The sequence below is a fragment of the Mesoplodon bidens genome (genome assembly GCF_964165515.1).
Source record: "Mesoplodon bidens genome assembly, chromosome: 20".
Classification (NCBI taxonomy): Eukaryota; Metazoa; Chordata; class Mammalia; order Artiodactyla; family Ziphiidae; genus Mesoplodon; species Mesoplodon bidens.
Genome location: NC_138181.1, coordinates 11,615,962 through 11,637,586, shown reverse-complemented (window position 1 = coordinate 11,637,586; position 21,625 = coordinate 11,615,962). Strand labels below are relative to the sequence as shown.

Genomic DNA, 21,625 nt, shown 5'->3' with positions numbered 1-21,625 from the left:
GAAGAGGGTTTAAAACTCTGCAGGCAAAAGGGAGATTGTTCCTGATGCAGCAGTTAGTTGGCTCAAGCTGGTCATCGTTTCCCAAATTTATCCTGTGGAAGAACTTCCCCAGGACACTTGGTCAAAATACAGATTTCCAGAATCTGCTGGCAATTTGGATTTGGACTTTTAAAGAGGGGCCCCAGATGATTCTTGGACATATGAAAGGTTCAGAACCCATTCTGTAGAGATTATGGCTACGACTACAAAGGGTCGGAGGAGAGGGGAGCAGGAACAGCAAGACTAGAGCACAAGTCACAGATCAGCCAGGCAAGGGTGACCCCAGCCGAGACGACCCTCAGAGGTAGAACCAATCGGACACATTTACAGTAGATCTATGAAAACTAGGGAGTGTGGGAATTATGTCAGTCACAGTGGGGATGCAGAGGAGGGAAAAGTTTCGAGAACCGCTCAGGAGGAAGAAGGAACAGGACCTACTATATGCCAGCTACAGATTTACATGGGCAACAAGACACGTGTCAGATCCAGGAACGTGGGGGGGACCTTATAATCTGAAGGTTTGTGTGGTGAGCCATAAACCGAAAAATACGACCAGTTGGATTGTATTGTGGCATATTTCATGCAGACCTGAAAAAAAACCGACTCCTGCTTATTTCTCATCTTTGTAGTCTCCAGTACGGTCAAGACAGTTGTATTTATCTCTGGGAAGGAGCTGGATGAATTCTAAAGCATCCAGACACCCCAGCCCTCTAGTCTAGACTTCAGGCGAACCCCCGTCCGTCTGTTATGGTGAGACTACCTGCCACGCCTGATCTTGCGTTATTTTTGCTTTTGTTTTTGTTATCAAATGTGTAAGACAGTCATGATTCATCAACAGTTTGCTGTGCCAACCCCATTCAGTGGAGACGTCCGTGTGGCAGTTTCAGCCTGACTTTGTTCTAAATTCTGGAGCTGTTGTCTCTGTGGGAACCTGCAACTCTGGAAATTACAATAGTACAAGAAACGCCTTATCCAGGCAAGGAGATCATGAAGCCTGGTTGTTTGAGGCAGATTCGCTTGGTGCCTTGGTGATTCTGAGAGGCGCAGTCCCTAAGTGGAATCTCTTGATGGAAAATGAAGAAAATCAGAGGAGAGCCCTGCTACTTCCCTGCCTCTCCCTTCAAACATAGAGGGTTTTTATTTTGAAGGTTGAAATCATTAGGCCTGTTGGCAGACTTCGGAAGCAGCAAACGGAGTCAGAGACCAAACACTTAGAAGTTATGCCTCAAAAAGGAGAATGGGAAACGGATCAAGCTCTAATTTCACAGGGTAATTTAGCACCCTTTACCCAAGACCTGGCCACGGCGCTTCCACCAGTGAGGACTGAGGAGCCACAAAGCATCTAAAATCCCAGCCCTTGGCTACTCTTGCAGCGTTGCTGAGGGATCTGAAGGTTGAAGGTGAACAGGCTGAAATCTTCCACGCCGTCCTATTAGGGAGGGGAAAACACAGTCAACAGCGGCCTCAGAGTTTTTTATAATAAGGGGCTGAACTTCTCTGCGATCCAGTATCACTAACGCCATTAAGTCGCAGTAGCAAGATGAGAAAATAAAAATAAAAAGGGAAGGAGGCACAGTCCAGCGTGCACGTACACGGAAAACGGATCTTCCCGGCTCCCGAAGCCGCTGGAGCTGTTGGGGGCGCCAGGGTCCTCGGCCAGCAGCCAGGGTCGTAGCAGAGAAGCCCCTTCCCGCAGGGAGGGCGCGACCACTGTGGCGTGAAGGCGGGGGGATCCGGCGGGCGCGCGCGCTTCAAAGTGCCGCCGCCGCGGGCGCCCCCGCCCGCGGGCGCGAGTAGTACGGTCCGAGGGGGCGGCTCCTGGGGCGCGGCTCCGCCGCAGCTGATGCGCGCCCAGCCGGCCGTGAGGCGGGAGCCGGGAGCCGGGAGCCGGGCCGCAGGGACCAGGAGCAGCTGAGTCGCCGTGCAACCAAGGCCGAGCCGCCGGGCGTCGCGGACCCGGGCCCCAAGGAGGCCCCAGGAGAGGCATCTCCCCCGCGGGAGTCGCCGGGCGCGGGGGCGCCGTGGCCGCACGTTCAGGAAGGAGGACGCGGAGGAAGCGGCGCTGCCAGCCGGAGGAGAGGAAGCGCTCCACCCGGGCCCCCGACGGCGCTCGTTTAACCACATCCGCGCCTCCGCTGGAAACGCGTCCGGGCGCCTGTCACCGGTTCCCTCCATTTTGAAAGGGAAAAAGGGCTCTCCCCTTTCCCATCCTCCTAGGAGCCGGAGCCGGAGGAACCGCGCTCATGGCGTTCAGCCCCTGGCAGATCCTGTCCCCCGTGCAGTGGGCGAAATGGACGTGGTCCGCGGTGCGCGGCGGGGTCGCCGGAGAGGATGAGGCCGGAGGGCCCGAGGGCGACCCCGAGGAGGAGGACTCGCAAGCCGAGACCAAATCCTTGAGTTTCAGGCAAGTACACGCGTTCCTGCCAAAATGCAAACGCGCTGCTACCCATCCATCCGTCTGCGGCTCATTCTGTGTGCGTGTGTGTGGTCGCCACCCGCGTAACCGTGTTCATGGCAATGCTGCGTCCCTGCCTGTAACCAGGTCCCCGCTGTGCCTTCGAAGGTTCAGGATGTTCTGTCCTCCCGGGTATTTTCTTCCCCCCGTTTCAGTATGAGCTTTCTGAACCTAACCCAGAATCTGCAGTCTCTTTGCATCCCCGTCTGCCTCGGTCACTTTCTCTAAGCTTCGAGCCCCCCGCCCCCCGCCCCTACACACACACACACACACACACACACACACAGTCGTGGATCACACCCGGTGGAACTTGGGGCCTTCCCTGTGGGGAAGAAGTCGCTCCCAAGCCCTCTTGGGGTCCCCCTGTGTCCCGAAAATGCAGCCTTAATAAAGAAGGTCGCGTGATGACAGGCTCCTGGCAGCTGGTGAGAAATGGTGGTATCTGCTGAGCTGTCACCCGTGTGATTGCGGAAGGCAGGTGACAGCCTCCTCGGCCTCTGGCCGGGTGAGTTCCAGACAGGTAGAGGCCTACCAAAGAAAAAGGCATCACGGCGAATATTGGCTGAATTGTTTTAGAACGAGAGGGCAATTTAATTTTTAAACCTCCAGGAAAGGGCTCTTTTGAGAAAAGGAGTCTGTTGAAAGGGCTTTTTTTGGGTATAAGAGGGAAGGATGACCTCAAAAAAAAAAAAAAAAGGTGCTGGAAAAAGGCTCCTGAGGATGGAGGAGATTTCAGGGAGACAGGAGGCCAGACAAGCCTGAGGAGGGCGCGGCGGCAGCTCCCACAGGCCAGTCCGTGCTGAGGACCCGCGGGTTGTAAAATTAGGCAAAAATACCGGACTTGGCGGATATGTAGACTATAAAGGGTGTCGGAAATACCGTTGAAAGTGGTAATTCCTCATTTTTCCCCCCTGGCAGCTCGGATTCTGAAGGTAATTTTGAGACCCCTGAAGCCGAAACGCCCATCAGATCACCTTGCAAAGAATCCTGTGATTCACACCTAGGACTGGCAGACCCTGGGGCCAAAACCCAAGGTAAAGAAAGACTTTCCTTTTTTGCCTTATTTTGTTTAAAGTTTTGAAAATGTAAATGAGGGAAGGAAACGTGTAAATTTAGGGCCATTGGAAAAGGTTGGGATTGTCTCCTTACTCAGCCAGAGCTGTTTGAAAGCTCCTGGCTCATTTGAAATGGTTTTCTTGTTTATTTATTTTTTTTACGAATGTGGTGGTCAGAGGCTTTCTTCCCTAAGTAGGCTGTACATTTGCAGTATGAGATGATCATTATCAGAACATTCCTGCTGGGCCCTTCCCCTCGGCCCCTAAAAAACAAAACTGTGTGTGGTTGATGCCGTGATGGAGGTATGTTTAGCTTTGGCTTCACACATTTCTCAGGCCAACTCACTTTCTACAGGGTGTGGCTGGAGACAAGAATTATAGGTAAGAGTTGACTTTTTTAGATAAGGAGGACTCTTAAGAGGCGGTTTCAAAGTTGGTTACTGCTCCCTCTTCCACCAGGGATGGTGGTGAGCCCCTGAGTCCATCCGAGACTGGAGATTCTCTCCCGGCCCCTCAGAGCCCAGCCTTGAGCCTCTCCTTCATCTGCAGAAGCTGCTGCTGTTCCGCTTCATTAGTAGAAACGCTTTTTGTCCCACAGCCAGCTTTGAGTAACATTTCACCTGTCCTGATCGAATGCGTTTAGCTATCCAGTAAACAGAGTGGGCTGGGGTTCAGCAGTGAAACAGTCCCCGATCTCCGCAAACCAGCGTTACGGAGGGAGACGGGCCTCTTAGAGGTTAAGCAAAATGCATATGTCAGCTTGTCCTAAGGATTTTGGAGAAAAATAAAGCAGGGGAAGGGGGAACAGAGCCGGGGCGGGTAGGAGGCGCTGAAGGCCGATGGGGGGCGGGGGAGCCCGACTGATCAGGGGACTTGAGCAGAGCCCTGAAGGAGGATTGAGGGGAACAGCTGTGCAGGTTCCCAAGAAGTCAGTCTTCCAGCACAGACGGTGGCACCTGCGAGGGGCTGAGACATCAGCAGCCTGCGCGCGGGCGGCGCGTGGTGGCAGGGTGGCAGCATGTTCGAGGACCACGGAAGACAGGCCAGGGCAGCCGCAGCGACCTGCTGGGCAGGGAGCTCTGGGAGCCGCAGTCAGCCAGGTCGGGGGAGGCCTGGGTCACCTCGTAACGAGGCACTGATTTTCCTCCTGAGTGAGACAGGAAGGGGCTGCCTTTCAAAAGGGGCGGCTTGGGCTTCCCTGGTGGTGCAGTGGTTAAGAATCCGCCTGCCAATGCAGGGGACACGGGTTCGAACCCTGGTCCGGGAAGATCCCACATGCCGCGGAGCAACTAAGCCCGTGCGCCACAACTACTGAGTCTGTGCTCTAGAGCCCGCAAGCCTCGACTACTGAGCCTGCACGCCACAACTACTGAGCCCGTGCAGCTAGAGCCCGTGCTCCACAACAAGAGAAGCCGCCGCAATGAGAAGCCCGTGCACCGCAACCAAGAGTAGCCCCCGCTCGCCACAACTAGAGAAAGTTCACGCACAGCAACCAACACCCAACACAGCCAAAAATAAACAAATTTATAAAAAAAAAAAAAAAAGGGGGCGGCTTGAAGCAACAGAAATTGATTCTCTCACAGCTCTGGAGGCCAGAAGTCCAAAATCAAGTTGTTGGCAGGGCCACGCTCCCTGCAGAGGCTCTAGGCAAGGATTCTTCCTTGTTTCTTCTAGCTTCTGGTGGTTGCCAGCAGTTCTCCGTGTTCCTTGGCCTGTGGCAGCAAAACTCCCCTCTCTGCCTCCTTCATCCCATGGCCAGCTCCTCCCTGTGTGTCTCTGTGTCTTCCACGTGGCTTTCTTATAAGGACACCAGTCATTGGGTTTAGGGACCACCCTAATCCAGCTTGACCTCCTCTTAACTGGATTACTGCAAAGATACTACAGTGGAGCCTTGAGCCACGTGGGTTTGAACTGTGCGGGTCCACTCACACAGATTTTTTTCAGTAAGTATGTTCTAGAGTACCACACGGTCCACGGTTGGTTGAATCTGAGGGTGCAGCACCGCTGATGTGGAGGGTTTTCAATGGTGCTGGGTGGTCGGGGGTTGGAACCCCTAACCGCCACGTTGTTCAAGGCTCAGCTGTACTTCCAGATGAGGCCACATTCCAAGGTGTGGGGAGTTAGGACTTGAGCTTATCTTTTGGAGGAGTACAGTCCAAGCCACAGCAGAGGGCTTTGAGCAGAGGGATGGTGCCTTGACTTCCTTTTTCAAAGGCTGGCGGGCTGCTGCCTGGAGATGGGCGTCTAGGAGGGATGTCCTTTTCACATGCTTTTTCTATTCCAGTGTCTGTCACTGTCACCTGCAGTGACAAAGTAGAGCCAGCTTTCAGGTATCCAGTTACCTAGTTTTTGATCTGATCATGAATTTATTCTCCCAAGAACGATTCTATTTTCTTGCTTAGCAGCTTCCTCATGGGTCGCCACGGGAGGTCAGGTTCTCTGTGCTGGACTTCGTGACGGAGCTGGAATTACTGGGGAAATGATACCAGCTTTTTGTGATGTGGTTTTGCTTTAATGGTGAGCTCCATACCGTGCTGCCCTGTTGAGAACTCCCCCGACTGTCCCCGGGCTGCTTTTTACCATGGGTTCAGGCAGAGACCGTGTGGGAACAGGCAAGTCTGCGTGTGGGAGGACTTGTGTGTGGCACTTCGCTGTGTAGCAATCTCAGTGACAGAGATGCCGCTTCATAGCTTCCCTTTTCTTCTCTCAGGATTGGCAGATCAGAATGGAGAGTTGAAAGCCTGAGAGAACTATTCTGTGGCCTTCCCCTCAAATTCAAATAAAGCTCACAAGACATGTTAAGTAGCTGTTTGAAAGCCTCTTTGAATTGCTCAGCCTGGGCCGCCCCCTTCCTCACCATCCTGTCAGCTGGTAGTCTGATTCATCCTGACAGATTCTTTGCTAATTGAACGGAGGCCAGTATGGCCCAGGCCCCCAGAACCACACAGACCCAATTGTTTGGTCCTTCCTGTGCCACTGACTCATTTTTACAAGTTTTGCTAACTTGTAGCTCATACTCTCTTTTTCACTCTTCCTAGAAGTTTTCCTTTTGTGTCTTTTGTTTGTTTGTTTGATTCTGGCCACACCGTGCGGCTTGCAGGATCTTAGTTCCCTGACTAGGGATTGAACCCATGACCCCTGCAGTGGAAGCGTGGAGTCCTAACTACTGGACCCCCCGGGAATTCCTGAAGTTTTCCTTTTAGAGAGTTATGAACCAAGAAAGCTCAGTGGGGTAGATCATGATTGCAGACCATGAATATGGCAGGGGTACAGACTAGGAAACAGCCACTATATATTATGAAATCTTTCAATTTAGGGTCTTTAAATAACAGGATGATTCCTCATCAGCCTGGCAGTATCCTTCTAGGGTCCCTTCTCCCCAACACCCAGTCCTTGTCCAGAGCCCTGTTGATGGCCTTGGCATGCATACACAGTAAGTGTAAAAATACAGCCAAAGCACAAGTCTGACCAGGAAAGAGATCAGTGGACAAAAATTTCTGGAGTCTAATGTTTAAGTCTAATTTCTGGGCCTGGATGGTTCTCTTTCTCCAAAAATTGTTGATTATTTGGCTCCTGATAAGGTTAGTCTTTCGTGTTTCTGTGGTTCAGGACATGGGGCAACAGCAGGTATAGATCATGTAAGACTCTGTCTTCTCTGGGGATGATCTATGAGTTGTTAGCTGGTCAGGGTTGGAATTAACATATGTAAAAGATCCTGGCTTCCTGGTGTAGGAGGGCCCTCAGATGTGTGGCTGCATCCCATGTACTGTACCCGTGGCCTCCATCCCAACCTCCATCTAATTCTTTGCACTTGGGGAAACATCTACATCTATTTTGAACTAATTTTCTTTTTATTGGAAGCTTTTTAGGGACCTAAAGTGCCTGAACTCTATACAGACGTATCTCATTGTACTGCACTTCCCGGATACAACATTTTTTACAGATCGAAGGTTGTGGCAACCCTGCATTGTCAGATGGTGGTTAGCATTTTTTAGTAATAAAGTGCTTTTTACTTAAGGTATATATATATTGTCTTTTTAGACATAATGCTATTGCATACTTAATTACAGTATAGTGTAAACATAACTTTATGCACTGGGAAAACAAGAACAGAATGCATGTGACTCACTTTATATGCAATACTTACTTTATTTCAGTGGTCTGGAACCAAACCCGCAATATCTCTGAGATAGGCCTGTAATAACTCTTCTTAAGGCAGGATTGTATGCCATCCTAGGAATTAGACAGTGGATGAGGTTGTGCGGTTTTTTTAAGCCACAGATAGAAGCCGGTTTCAGACTAACTGTTAAAATAAAACTGTAGGCCAAGAGTTTTCTTGAATGTACCAGAATGGTGGCTATAGTGCTTGGGCTGGTAGCTCTGTGTTTGCTATCTGTCTGCCTTCTTCCGCAAAGGGTGTTTAAGTTGCTGGTGTTAACTGTTCTTTCTCTTTGCTGGGAGATGTATCAGTAAGGAGATATCACCTAGGAAAGGACTTTTGAAAGGCACAATCTCAAGTTCATCTGCTTTTTGTCGTTTGGGTTTTTTTGGTGAGAATGGACTGTGGTTTTGTCCAGTGTTTTGGGTCATAAAAGTGAAAGCTGCAGTGGCTGTCCTCTGTTAATTGACACCTCCCCTCAACACACACACACACACACACACACACACACACGCACACCTTTATTTACAGATTGCTACCTTTCTTTGAGAGAGGGAATTTTAATTCACGCTGAAGCTCTCTATGCCCTTGGAACAAAACTGCCCTGTTTGATGTGTTGATTAGATGGCTAGGTATTCCAGACACACACTGTAGTCCTTCAGAACAAAAGGAGAGAGATAAACAGGGTCAGTCCTTAGGTATCTACTGCTGGAGGCCTGTGGGGACTGCAGACTTGTTTGTCGACACAGTTTGGGTTAGTCTAAATCAGTCATCAGCCAATGATGGCTCGCTCATAGGCCAAATCTGGCCTGCTGTTGCCTTTTACTGTTCTGCCTGAGAGCTGAGAATGGTTTCTGCATTTTTAAATGGTGGAAAAACATATTTTGTTTGAAAAATATATAGAAGTTCAGATTTCAGGGCCCATAAATAAGGTTTCGTTGGCATGCAGCCACACTTGTGCATTTCACTGGTTGTCTGGCTGCTTTTGCACTAAGATAGCAGGTTGAGTACTCGGAATAGAGACTGAAAGAAAGATGGGCAAAAGCCTAAAATATTTACTGTTCGGCTCTTTACAGAAGAGTTTACTGACTGAGATCCACACTTATGACAGTTTTGGTAAAATTATAAAGTTTAAGTAATTAAACATCAATTTAGAAAAAGCTACAAGGCTGTAACTGATTAACAAATGAACTGTGAGCACTGGGTGCCATTCCTGTAGGCCTGAATGGTCAGGTAAGGCATCACGGAGAGACTAGTTTGGGCTGGCTTTTTGTCTCCCTTGCAAAACAATATTTTGGTCTGTCAGTATACCTAATTTTCAATTGACTAAAAGATCTGAGAAAAAAGGAAATTAGGGAAGAATGGGGAGAATTTTGGAATCATTTAGTACAAGTACAATCATAGAGGCTTTTCACTTTTGCCCATTAAGTGTATTTAATGTAACTTTGGGTGTTTGCGAGTTTGTAATTTGACTGTTGCTATGGTGTATTGTTGGTATAGGTTGTGTGGTTGATATGGTGTATTTATTGGATTGTTTTAGACTGTATCTGTATAAGACCTAGAAGGGAGATCTTATTAAAATCTAAAATCTGAGCCTTAGATTTTTGATTCTAAGGCTTTGGGCTACATGTATAAGCAAATATTATGCAAACATTTTTCATGAGGTACTTCTTGAAATGTTCTAGTCGAAACTATGAGTGTGTTTCTCCTAGGGATTTAGCTTGACATCCTTTCCCTGCTCCTACCGCAGGGATTGCTTTATTAGAATGTCCTAGAAGTAATGGGACTAATAAGGACCCTTAATGTTACCTAGTCCGACAGTTCAACCCATGTGGCTCCTTTGACAGCATTTCAGGTTAATGATCTTATTTTATTTTTATTTTCAATTTTTTATGTGATAGGCTTTTTCACAATTTAAATTTTTATATTGCACTATTTTAGATTATTGTAAGAGAAAACATCTCATCGATAGGCTTGAAAACCTAGCTACATGATACAATTCCTCCCCCCCCCCCCGCCTTGTTTAATGTTTGGAGCTATCAGCTTGGAGGTTCTCACTAGTTAGTCAATGGGATCAGGCCATGTTTCTCTGCTGCTTTATTTATAACAATGTAAAGGAGCCATGTAGGGAGCATCTCTACCTCTATATGGTGCTCCACCCAAGGACAATGTACTCCTGGGGGAAAAGTATCATTTTTCCAGCAGAGACTCAGAGAGTGTTGAATGAAAAACTTGGGGGCAGGGGCAAAGTCTGCCTGCCGGAAGTGAAGATTGTAGTAACTGTCAAAGCAGTATTATTCTTTTAAGGTGAATCGCAGATTCAAGACCTTCTTAAATATTGTAATGATTGAACTCACCTCAGACTTGCATTTCCCAATTTGGGGCTTACCTGAGCATCAAGTAAACCAGAATAGCTTTCTTTGATAGCTTCTGGCGGTGGAGGCATTTTCTCTGGTGTATGGGCGGGGGGTGTGAGCAGCCCTGCTAAAATTATGTTGCTACCACTTAACGTTCCACATAAAAAAATGGATGTGGTCTAAAGCCATTTAAACATTTAAAGAGCAGTCCTAGTACCTTTTCCAAGTGATCAGTAATACTGTTCATAGGAAACCCTAGCAGTATATGCCATTTTGTCACGGTCTTCTAAACTCAGATGAGCGACGGGAAGATCGTGGTTGATCCACCCAAAACAGCTGTCTCTGTAGGGATTTGATAACTGTTAACCTTGGGCCTAGGAGGGGATTGCCGTTTCTGAGTTCGAGGTCTCACCCTCACCTTTGGGTGGACATGAACCTCATTTTATGGGCTCTCACAAACATGATTAGATCCCCAGGGCCTAGATTGATGATGGCCAAACTCACAAGAGGATAGTAGCCAAATGGAGTGTTTCATTAATTCACACATGGAAAAATGTCATCTGGCAGTTCTGTTTGGCAGATACAGACATTGTCCTAGCCAGTCCCTCTGCCCTATGTCATTGCTGGAAATACGACAACAAATTCTTGATCTCCAGCTTTCCCACTGCACGATTCTGACCTAGCAGACCACCAACTTTCTGTTTCAGCTGTATTTATCGTACATATCGAAAGCAATTTTTTTTTCAGCATCTTATTTGATTTTATAACAGTGATGCTATGAGATAGGACACATGTGATTTCCAGTCTAAAAACTGGGAAATCGAGGCCACAGCTTTTACAGCAGTGGGGTCGTAAGTTCAGCTTTGAAGATCCCACATCCAGCTCCCAGGGAATGTATGAATCTCCCTCTCTTCGCTGACTTAAGAGAAGACTTATCAGAGGAAATAAAAGTTCTTAAAATGTTGCCAGGACAGAGTGTGTGATGGGGAAAGCATCTTCTTTAGCATCTTATTAAATGATAGTAATTTTTAAAAAAATCATCAGGGGATTACATCTTTCACATGTGTTAACTTCGCATACATAACGTATGAAGTATAAAATGTATTTTAAGAGTTTTGAACATCAGAAGTTTACACACAAGTTAGACATTGAGTCAGAAGGGAAAAAAGAGGGCTTCCCTGGTGGCACAGTGGTTGAGGGTCCGCCTGCCGATGCAGGGGACAAGGGTTCGTGCCCCGGTCCAGTGCCACAGAGCGGCTGGGCCCGTGAGCCATGGCCACTGAGCCTGCGCGTCCGGAGCCCGTGCTCCGCAACGGGAGAGGCCACAACAGTGAGAGGCCCGCGTACCACAAAAAAAAAGAAAAAAAAAAGAAGGGAAAAAAGGAAAAGCATCACAGGGTGAGCAGTGCCGTTGGATTGAAAACATTTTGCTTCTTTAACTCTCAGCTTCTGCTTATCCATGAGAAATAAGCAGGGAATGGACACACTCGTCATAGCTCTTGCTTCCCTCTCCACCTGTGAGTCACGTGTGGGTGAGGAAAGGCAGGTGCGTGGAGACGTGTGCAGTCTCCTGGGACTCTGCCCCTACTTTGGTGTAGAAAGAAGAGTTTCCGAGAGGCTGGTATTGTTTATGTATTGCTGCATAACAGATAACTCCAAAGCTGATGAGCAGCTTAAACCACTGGATGTTTATCATCTCCCGTCGTCGTTTTCATAGGTCTGGAACTTGGGAGCAGCCTAGCGGGGTGATCTGGCTTGGGGTTGCTTGTGAGAATGCAGTCCTGACATTGGCTGGGACTGTAGTCATCTGGAGGCTTGACTGGGGCTGGAACCCCTCCTCGGGCAGCTCACTCACGGCTGGCACCTCGGCCTGGCTGTTGGTGGGAGGCCTCAGTTCTTTATCCCGCGGGTGGACCTCTCTCCATGAGGTAGCTTTAGTGTGTTCGTGCAGCACGGCAGCTGCAGCGTCTCTCATGACAGCCTCAGAAGTCACACTCTGTTATTTCCACAGTATCCTTTCGGTTACACGGGTCCAAGGGCGTGGACACCAGGAGGTGGGGGCTCACTGGGGGCTGCCTTGGAGGCTGCCTGCCACGAAGCCCATTACGCCTTCCTTTGGGGCCTCTTCCCTGCATCCCCACCCCCCTTCTGCCCCTCTTCTTAGGGTGCAGGAGCAGAGAAGGCGGGACCCGTGACGTGGGCTTCAGCCAGGGTCCCCGTGCTGCTGCGGAGGCATCTGCTTGCTCTGTCTGGAGGCCGAACATTCTCCCTCTTTTTCTTTATCCTGCGTCTGCTTCCCAGCTGTGGGGGTGGTTGCTGCTTTGTGAGAGAGGCAGTTGGTGTTTTGAATGCTCTAGTAATGACTTCTAAAGAGATGCGCATCATGGTTGTTTGGCAGCAGCAGAGTGAAGTTCAGGTCTCTGCTGGCTCTGTTGGCACGCGCCCTTTCTCCTCTGCTGCTGCTGCCTGCTGGGGCTGGAGCAGGAGGCTCTGGGGAGGGCTTCTGTCTGTGCGAGGGCGTCTCTGCTCTACTGGAAATGTATCCTCAGACGAATCCAGGTGGTTCCAAACCCAGGGGCACCGCCTGAGTGAGAAGAGAAGACGCACCTGTCATTGGCTCAGCTTCTGGGCGAGGCTGGGGTTCCTGGGGGTGGACTCCTCCGGACGAGTGAGCCCCACCCTCTTACCTTACGGTCACCTTGGCCTTCAGAGGGTAGGGTTTGGGTCTCTTTTTAAATAAAATAGCATAGGGCGCTGGTTTGGAAATGTGAAGTCCTTTCGTCATCCCTAGTACAAACTTTTCCAGTTTATCGAGTGGCTTTCCAGATTATTCTTTACCTGTAGGAGTCTTGTATATTAGAGTGAGCCTCTCTCAGGAGTTAGAAGCTTCCAGCACCTGGCCCCGTCTCTTACAAAAAGCAAATAAATTACCACCACCCCAGCTCCTGGGTAATGTTTTTGTTTTTGTGTTTTGGACAGTGGGGAGGAGGAGGTATAGACCCTATGTCAGTTTGTTGTCTGGGTTCAGGCAAGGGTGTGCGTGTGTGTGTTGGTGCTGTTTTTCTGCTGTAAGTGGGGGCATCTTAACACTGCAGCATACTTAAAAGGCTGTTGTGCTTTTTCCCACCTTGACTCACCCACTCGGAACCCCCTCATCACTCCCAAGCTCTGGGTGACGTGGGGCCCCAGTGCTTGTCAGGGGAGCGTGAGTCCTGCGGCCACCACCCTTAGGGTCTACCCAGCAGTCCTGGAAAAGGCCTTCTCGTCCCGCTTTCCTCTTGTCCTGCCCCTGGACAGCACACTTCTACTCCATTTTAAAAGGCTGATGTCCTTGACTGAGTGGCTGAGAACGTACGTATATGAAGTATATCTCAACTTGGGGGGAATTAGAGGGACTGGGAACTCAGAGATGTGAAACTCTAAAAAATGTTCACATTTTGGACGCTTCCCTAAATGCTAATGCGTACCTTTTTAACAGTCTTCTCAGGTCAGACCCCTTGTGTTTCCCTCCTGAAGCTCTCCATTGGTTCAGACTTGGGAGAGCAAGGGTGGGAGGGAAGACGCAGAAAGGAGGGGGGTCTTCGAAGGGACAGGGTCAGGTGAAGAGCACGTGTTGCTCCTGTGGATAGAGCTGAACGGCTGTATCACTGCTGTTCTGTATACTTTTGTTTTGTATGAAAGATGATCAGGTGGGAAGGGGGTCCTTTATGTATCAGACATCAGCTCAGCAGTGACCGTGAGCATCAGCTCTGTCTTGAGTGCTCAGTTTCTGCTTTGGGGACACAAAAGGGACCAGGGGATAAGGCCCTGCAGAGCTCAGAGTCTGGAAGGAGCGGGCCGCCTCCTGTTCCCCAGGCCCCTTGGTCTCCTTGGCTTCCCCAGATGTTCAGCAGCAGACAGGTAGTTTTAGCAAGGGAATGTGTGAGGGAGGTCTGGGAAGAGGTCCAATGTTAAAAATAAATACATAAAAGACTTCTAAAAAGCACACAACTCCCCCTGCCCCCAAAACAAAAACAAAAGCCTTTTGAGCATGCCAATTGTCGTGTCTCTAAGGTGGTTCATATACTTGGCTACATCTGTTGTAGAAAAGAAGAGTGATGTCGTTTTTTCACCTCTTTCTGTAAATAGGATTTCTCTAGCATGTTGTGGGCTTCCTTAAGGAAAATTTAAAATCCCAAACTGATGTGATGGTGAGACCCACCACCTCTCAAGTACGTGTTCCTACACGTGACACATAAGAGACTATTTAAAGCATTTTCTGAATGTAAGTCCGTGATATAGTAGAGTATTTTTTTAGGAATTGCAGGACATACTTCTGCTCTGTTACCCTCTGAGCCTCTTTGTTCTCTCTCTTTTTTTAAAAACAGTTTTATTGAGGTATAATTCACACGCGTACAGTTCAACCATTTAAAGGGTATATACAATTCACTGGTTTTTAATATATGAACAGAGTTGTGCAACAGTTACCTCAGTCTAATTTTAAGAACATTTTGTCCCCTCCCCCCAAAGAAATCCTGTACCTATTAGCACTCATCCCCCATTTTTCTCTCACCCCCAGGCCTAGGCAACTGATAATCTACTCTGTGTCTCACTAGATTTGCTTATTCTGGACATTTCATATAGATGCAATGAATACAATATGTAGTCTGGTCCTGTTCCCTTACCGTAATGTTTTCAAGGTTCATCCATGTTGTAGCATCTATCAGCACTTCATTCTTTTTTTATTGTTGATTAATATTCCACTCTTTGGATAAACCGTATTTTATGTATCCATTCATCAGTTGATGGACGTTCAGGTTATTTTCACATTTGGGCTATTACGAATAGTGCTGCTATGAACACTCATGTTCAGCTTTTTGTGTGGGTGTATGTTTTCATTTCTCTTGGGTGTACACCTAAAAGTGGAATTGCTAGGTCATAGGGTAACTGTTTCTAATTTTGAGGAGCTGTCAAACTGTTTTCCAAAGTGGCTGCACCATTTTACATCCCTACCAGCAGTATACGGGGGTTTTCAGTTTCTCTACATCCTAGCCAACACTTGTTAATCTGTTTGATTGTAGCCATCTTTATAGGTGTGAAGAGGTCTCTCATGGTGGTTTTGATTTGTATTTCCCTAATGACTAACGATGTTGAGCATTTCCGTGTACTTTTTGGCTGCTTGTATATCTTCTTTAGCAAAATGTTTATCCAGATTTTTGCCTATTTTTAAATTAGATTATTTATCTTAGAGTTGTAAGAATACTTTATGTAGTCTAGATACAAGTCCCTTCTCAGATATCCGATTGTAAATATTTTCTTCCATTCTGTGGGATGTCTTTTCACTCTTTTGGTTATATCGTTTGAAGTGTAAAAGTTTTTACTTTTCATGAAGTTCAGTTTATGTATTTTTTTCTTTTGTCCCTCGTGCTTTCGGTGTCATATCTAAGAAGGCTTTGCCTAACCCATGGTCACAGAGATTTACTACTGTGCTTTCTTTTTTTTTTTTTTTTTTTTTTTTTTGGTACGCGGGCCTCTCACTGTTGTGGCGTCTCCCCTTGCGGAGCACAGGCTCCGGATGCGCAGGCTCAGCGGCCATGGCTCACGGGCCCAGCCGCTCCGCGGCATATGGGATCCTCCCGGACCGGGGCACGAACCCGTATCCCCTGCATCGGCAGGCGGACTCTCAACCACTGCGCCACCAGGGAGGCCCTGTGCTTTCTTCTAAGAGTTTTATAGTTTGAGCTCTTACATTTAGGTCTTTGATCAATTTGGAGTTAATTTTTGTACATGTTGTGAGGAAGTGGTGCAGTTTCAGTATTTTGCATGTGTATAGCCAGTGCCCTAGCACCATTTGTTGAAAAAACTGTTTTTTTCCCTTTTTAATTAACTTTGCACCTTTGTCAAAAATCAGTTGACCAGAGGTGTAAGGGTTGAGCTTTTGATTCTGTTTCATTGAGCTATATGTCTCTCCTTATGCACACTGTCTTGACTATGGTAGCTTTGTGGTGAGTTTAAAAATCAGGAAGTGTGAGTCTTCCAACTTTCTTCTTTTTTCTCAAGGTTGTTATAGCTATTCTAGGTCCATTACATTTCCATGTGAATTTCAGGATCAGCTTGTTAATTTTGCAAAGAAGCCAGCTAGAATTTTGATAGAGATTGTATTCAATCTATAGATAAATTTGGGGAGGATTGTCATCTTAACAGTATTAAATCTTCCAATCCATGAACATGGGATGCCTTTCCATTTATTTAGATCCTTTTTAATATCTTCAAATACTGCTTTGTAGTTTTTACAGTACACATCTTGCACTTCTTTTGTTAAATTTACTTCTAAGCATTTTATTCTTTTTGATACTACTATAAATGGCATTGTTCTCATAATTTTGTTTTTGGACTTTTCATTGCAAGTGTATAGAAATACAGTTGACATTTGCATATTGATCTCGTATCCTGCAACCTTGCTGAATTCACTTATTAGTTATAATAATTTTTGGTGGATTCCTCAGAACTTTCTGTACAAAAAATTGGGTCATCTGCAAATACAGATAGTTTTACTTTTCCTTTTCAATCTGGATGCATTTTTGTTCTTTCTCTTGCCTAATTGACCTGGCTAGAATTTCTAGTACAATTTTGAATAGAAGTGGTGAGAGCTGACATTCCTGTCTTTTTCTTGATCTTAGGGTAAAAACATGCAGTCTTTTACCATTAAATATGACATTAGCTCTGGATTTTTCAGAGATGTATTTTATCAAGTTGAGGAAGTTCCTTTTTATTCCCAGTTTGTTGAGTTCTTGTTTTTTTTTTTTAATCATGAAAGGATGTTGGATTTTGTCAGGTTTTTTTTCTGTGTATATTGAGATGATCATGTGGGTTTTGTCTTCCATTCTGTTGCTGTGGTTATATTACACTAAATGATTTTCAGATGTTCAACCAACCTTGCATTCCTGGGGTAAATCACGCCTTTTTATATGTTGGTGGACTTGGTTTGCTAGTATTTTGAGGATTTTCGCATTGATTTTCAATAAGAAATATTGGTCTGTAGTTTTTCGGTTTTGTATTTTTGGTGACATCTTTGTTTGGTTTTGGCATCAGGGTAATATTGACCTTATAGAATGCATTGGGAAGTGTTTCCTCCTTCTATAGCTTTTTGAAGTTTGGGAACAATTGATGTTAATTCTTCTTTAAATACTTGGTGGAATTCACCAGTCTGGTCCAGGTCTTTTTGTGTGTGTGTGGGCGGGGGGAGTTTTTAATTTACCAGTTCAATCTCTTTACTTGTCCTAGATCTATTCAGATTTTCTATTTCCTCTTGAGTCAGTTTCAGTCGCTTGTGTCTTTTTAGGAATTTGTGTATTTTATCTAAGTTATCAAATTTGTTAACATACCGTTATTCATAGTGTCATTTTCTTGATTTTAAATGGAATTAATAAGCCCTGCTATGCCTTTTTCACAGGGTTGATTTGAGGATCAAGTTAGGTAATATGTATGGAAGTGCTCTGAAGATCATATAACTGCAAAGTATTTTATTTGTTCTAAATTCTTAGTTCTAGGAAAACATACCCAGGGTACCACTGTCTGCAGTGTAACATTTGTACTACGTTTCCCCTTTGTGAGTTGCATTTCAAGGGAGAGATTGTGTCCCTTGTTACCAAAGGAATATGAACTAAGATTGGGTTGGAGGGGGAAGTGGCTTGGGGGTAGCAGAACATAGGTCGTACACTTTCAGAGTCAGAGGGCATCAGTGTCCCATTAGGACATCAGCATCAGGCTCTGACCCATCCAGCTCCTGCCTAGACCCAAGAGCAGCTGTTTCCTTTCCTCTGTGAGGAAGAATGCTGAGTCTGGTCTAGTCACTGATGTCTTCACCTCTCCCGTAGCCCATACCTTAGATGCACTACATTCATTCTTCTTACCTCCTCCCAACTTGCTTTTTTCTTTTAATTAATTTATTTTTTAATGAACCTTTATTGGAGTATAGTTGATTTATTACAATGTTGTGTTAGTTTCTGCTGTACAGCAAAGTGAATCAGTTATACATATACATATATCCATTCTTTTTTAGATTCTTTTCCCATATAGGTCATTACGGAGTATTGAGTAGATTTCCCTGTGCTATACAGCAGGTCCTTATTAGTTATCTATTTTGTACATAGTGGTATGTGTATGTCGATCCCAATCTCCCAATATATCACCCCTTTGACCCCCTTGGTAAGCATAAGTTTGTTTTCTACATCTGTGACTCTATTTCTGTTTTGTAAATAGGTTCATTTGTGCCATTTTTTTTTTAGATTCCGCATACAAGCGATATCATAAGATATTTGTCTTTCTCTGTCTGACTGACTTCACTCAGTATGACAATCTATAGGTCCATCCTTGTCACTGCCCAGCTTGCTTCTAAGTCAACAATAAAGGTCCTTTTAAAATACAACTGGGGGCTTCCCTGGTGGCGCAGTGGTTGAGAGTCCGCCTGCCGATGCAGGGGACGCGGGTTCGTGCCCTGCCGGGAGGATCCCGCGTGCCGCGGAGCGGCTGGGCCCGTGGGCCATGGCCGCTGGGCCTGCGCGTCCGTCCGGAGCCTGTGCTCCGTGGCGGGAGAGGCCACAGCAGTGAGAGGCCCGCGTACCGCAAAAAAAAAAAAAAAAAAAAATACAACTGGGACTTCCCTGGTGGTGCAATGGTTAAGACTCCGCACTCCCAATGCAGGGGGCCTGGGTTCGATCTCTAGTCGGAGAACTAAATCCTGCATGCCCCAACTAAGATCCCACATGCCGCAGCTAAAGGTCCCGCATGCTGCAACTAAGACCCAGTGCAGCCAAATAACTAAATAAATATTTTTTTAAAAATACCACCTACCTGGCTTTAAAAATAAAGAATTACTTTAGTGCTTCTAGAAAGTTCTCTTGCTAAATATGGAGGCACATTCAAAGCGGAAATAACCCATTTAGAAAGGGAAAAGAAGTCGGTGATGCAGGAAGACCAGAGGTCAAGCAGTGGTGGTTTTCTCTGTAAGAACACGTGAGGTGGCTGTCATGTGAGAAGGTGGTAGTCACTTCCTCATGATTCAACCCTTGAGTGTCTCCAAAGGGTCTTGGAATGTGGCTCTCCTCTCCTTCACTGGATTACAAGCCCCATGTGCTGATTTTGTGGCCCCTTCATGCCCAGCGCAGCGTATGCTGCAGGTCATAGGGCCTGTGGCTGGTTGGTTAGGTGATTATCTTAGACATAATTTTATGATTCGACTTTAGGGCTTCAAGTCCCGATGAAGCTGAGGGTTTAAACTGATTAGGGAGTGTGGACATGGAGCATCTGGTTTGGGTATGCATGTAGGATTTCTTAGTACTGTGGCTGACAGTCAGCTTGGCTCACAGCAGTACATTTGTAAAACTTTTTGTCATCCCTGGACCCTCCACGTTTGTGGATCACTGTGAGATCAGGCGCCCCCCACCATGAGGGCAGAATGGAGCGGTAAGGGAGGAACAGGCCCATCTGTTTGTTTCGTCTTTTGGCTGCGCCATGTGGCTTAGTTCCCGAACCAGGGATCGAACCCGGGCCCTCGACAGTGAGAGCACCGGAGTCCTAACCACTGGACCTCCAGGGAACTCCCTAGTCCCACCTGTTTGGATGTCTAGCCCAGCTTGGTCACGTGGGTTCTGTAGCTCGCTTGTGAGCTCTCAGAAGCATGGCACGGGTGGTTTGTTCCTAGACGTGGACTGTCCCCTGCTTCCGTCCTGACTCAGATGCCCACCCCTCCATGGATGTAGCAATGTAGAGCGATATACTTGATTGTGTCCTACCATAGCATTGAACCTCCACCCCAGAACCCTTCTTCCTGGGCTTGTGACCCCATTTGGGTTTTCTCAGGGTCATCCCAGGAGCGAAGAGAAATGAGGTGAATGCAGGCGGCTCTAGAATTAACTGAGGGGCTGTGTAGCATGGTTGAGCCATGACCTTCCTGTGCCCCAGACCAGGCTCCACGCCCCCTCCTCCCTCCTGCTCCCTCGCTCCGTCTGTTCTAACCTCTCTGGGCCGTGGTTTCTTCATCTGTAACATGGGCTTAAGGAACACCTTCAAGTAATATATCTGGAGCACCAAGCACAGTTACAGCAGTAGTGTAATTGCGAAGACTTTTTCAGGAGGGAGGCCCTTCAAAAACAGCCCTTAACAGAAAAATAAATTCCACCCCTGTGTCTTGGGAAGAGAAGGAGAGGTGGGGCTGGGTGGGCTTGGAGCAGCAGTCCTGTGTTGAGATGGAGACAGAGGAGAAACGGGTAAGAGGGGATTAGGTTTGGGTAAGAAGAGATTTTTGTGCTTAGTAAGAAGGATTCTGGGCCTCGGGATGGGAGAATTGGCTTAATATTAGTCATTTGTTTATATATCTGTAACACTGGGGGATAATGTAATGCTTGTCTAAGGTTTATTGCATGAAAATCATTGCACAATAAACAGTCTCTGGGTAAGCTATTCTGGAAGTGAGGTCAAGGCTCTGGGTCCCAGTGTTTTCTAGAAATTGGTTTCTCTAATAATATATAGCCAACATCTTTCTGTGTCAGTAACTACTTCAAACACAATTTTTAACATGGTACCACAATATGTTGTTTTTATTTTAATCATTGAACTGGAGTCAGACAGCTAGTAACCAGGAAGTTAAACAGTACTGTGGGGAAACTTTTTCTCTGTTTTTTTTCTGGAGGATGCAGGGATGGGTACCCCTGCTGGACATCTTGCAGCATCTGGTTTTGTGCGAATTTGCCTCGTTGCCCTTGTGAAGATCATCAGCCTTGGATAATTGTGAATCAAGCTGCTTTTTCCATCACGTGGAGGCAGAAACTTTATCTTGCTACTAGATAAGACTGTATTTATCTACTGTCCGTGGTCAACCTGTAGCTTATTAGGATACATGAAAATGTGACTAAATGTAAATAGCACTTGCAGTTGAGAGGATTTGGGGTTTTTTTTGACACCAAATATGTGGTGTCTTTTCAAATACCAATTCTGTGCCTGGTTGATACAACAACTGAGTGTCCTCCAGTTCAGTCCTAGTCTGACAGGAACTACCCAGAGTTAGCGTCAGACTCCAGAGATTTAAGGGCTCAGTCCCTCAAGGCTGCCCTCACCTGAGGTGCCAGGTGCATCCCAGGTCCCACACTTCTGTCCAACTTGGCTACAGATTTGGGGGATCCCACAACCCCTCTCAGCTTCTCTACTACAGTGACTCACAGAACTCAGGAAAATACGTTTACTGCTTTATTGTAAAGGATGCAACTCAGGAACAGCCGAACGGAAGAGATGCAGGGGGCCGGGTACGTCCTGTCCAGGCCTGTCACCCCTCCAGCACCTCTGTGGGTTCACCAACCTGGGAGCCCCGTGAATCTCACTGTTGAAGACTTTTTATAACCCGACTGATCTCCAGCCCCTGAACGTTCCCACCCTCTAACCACGAGTTGGGTCTTTCTGGTGACCAGCCCCATCTGGACGCTATCTGGGACCCGCACCCTGAGACACCTCATTAAACGCAGGTGTGATCAAAAGGGGCTTGTTATCAATAACAGGACACTCGTGTCACCCAGGAAAATTCTGGGGG

At 46.9% G+C, this 21,625-nt stretch overlaps 1 protein-coding gene across 9 annotated transcripts in view; it reads left to right on the top strand.

Moving 5' to 3' along the window:
• The window catches only part of TACC1 (transforming acidic coiled-coil containing protein 1), a gene marked incomplete at its 5' end in the record, with an annotated part of 95,430 nt that overhangs the window by 34,658 nt on the left and 39,147 nt on the right, over nucleotides 1-21,625 (top strand). For 4 of the 9 annotated variants that reach the window (XM_081220806.1, XM_081220804.1, XM_081220805.1 and 1 more), the window contains 2 exons: nucleotides 2,283-2,626; nucleotides 3,413-3,528. The exons of 2 other annotated variants lie outside the window; for them this stretch is intronic. In XM_081220806.1, coding sequence (XP_081076932.1) covers nucleotides 2,283-2,626; nucleotides 3,413-3,528 — 460 coding nt within the window. Of the gene's footprint in view, nucleotides 1-2,282; nucleotides 2,627-3,412; nucleotides 3,529-21,625 lie in introns of those variants that run through there. 3 more of the 9 variants (XM_081220807.1, XM_081220808.1, XM_081220809.1) reach the window with 1 other exon arrangement.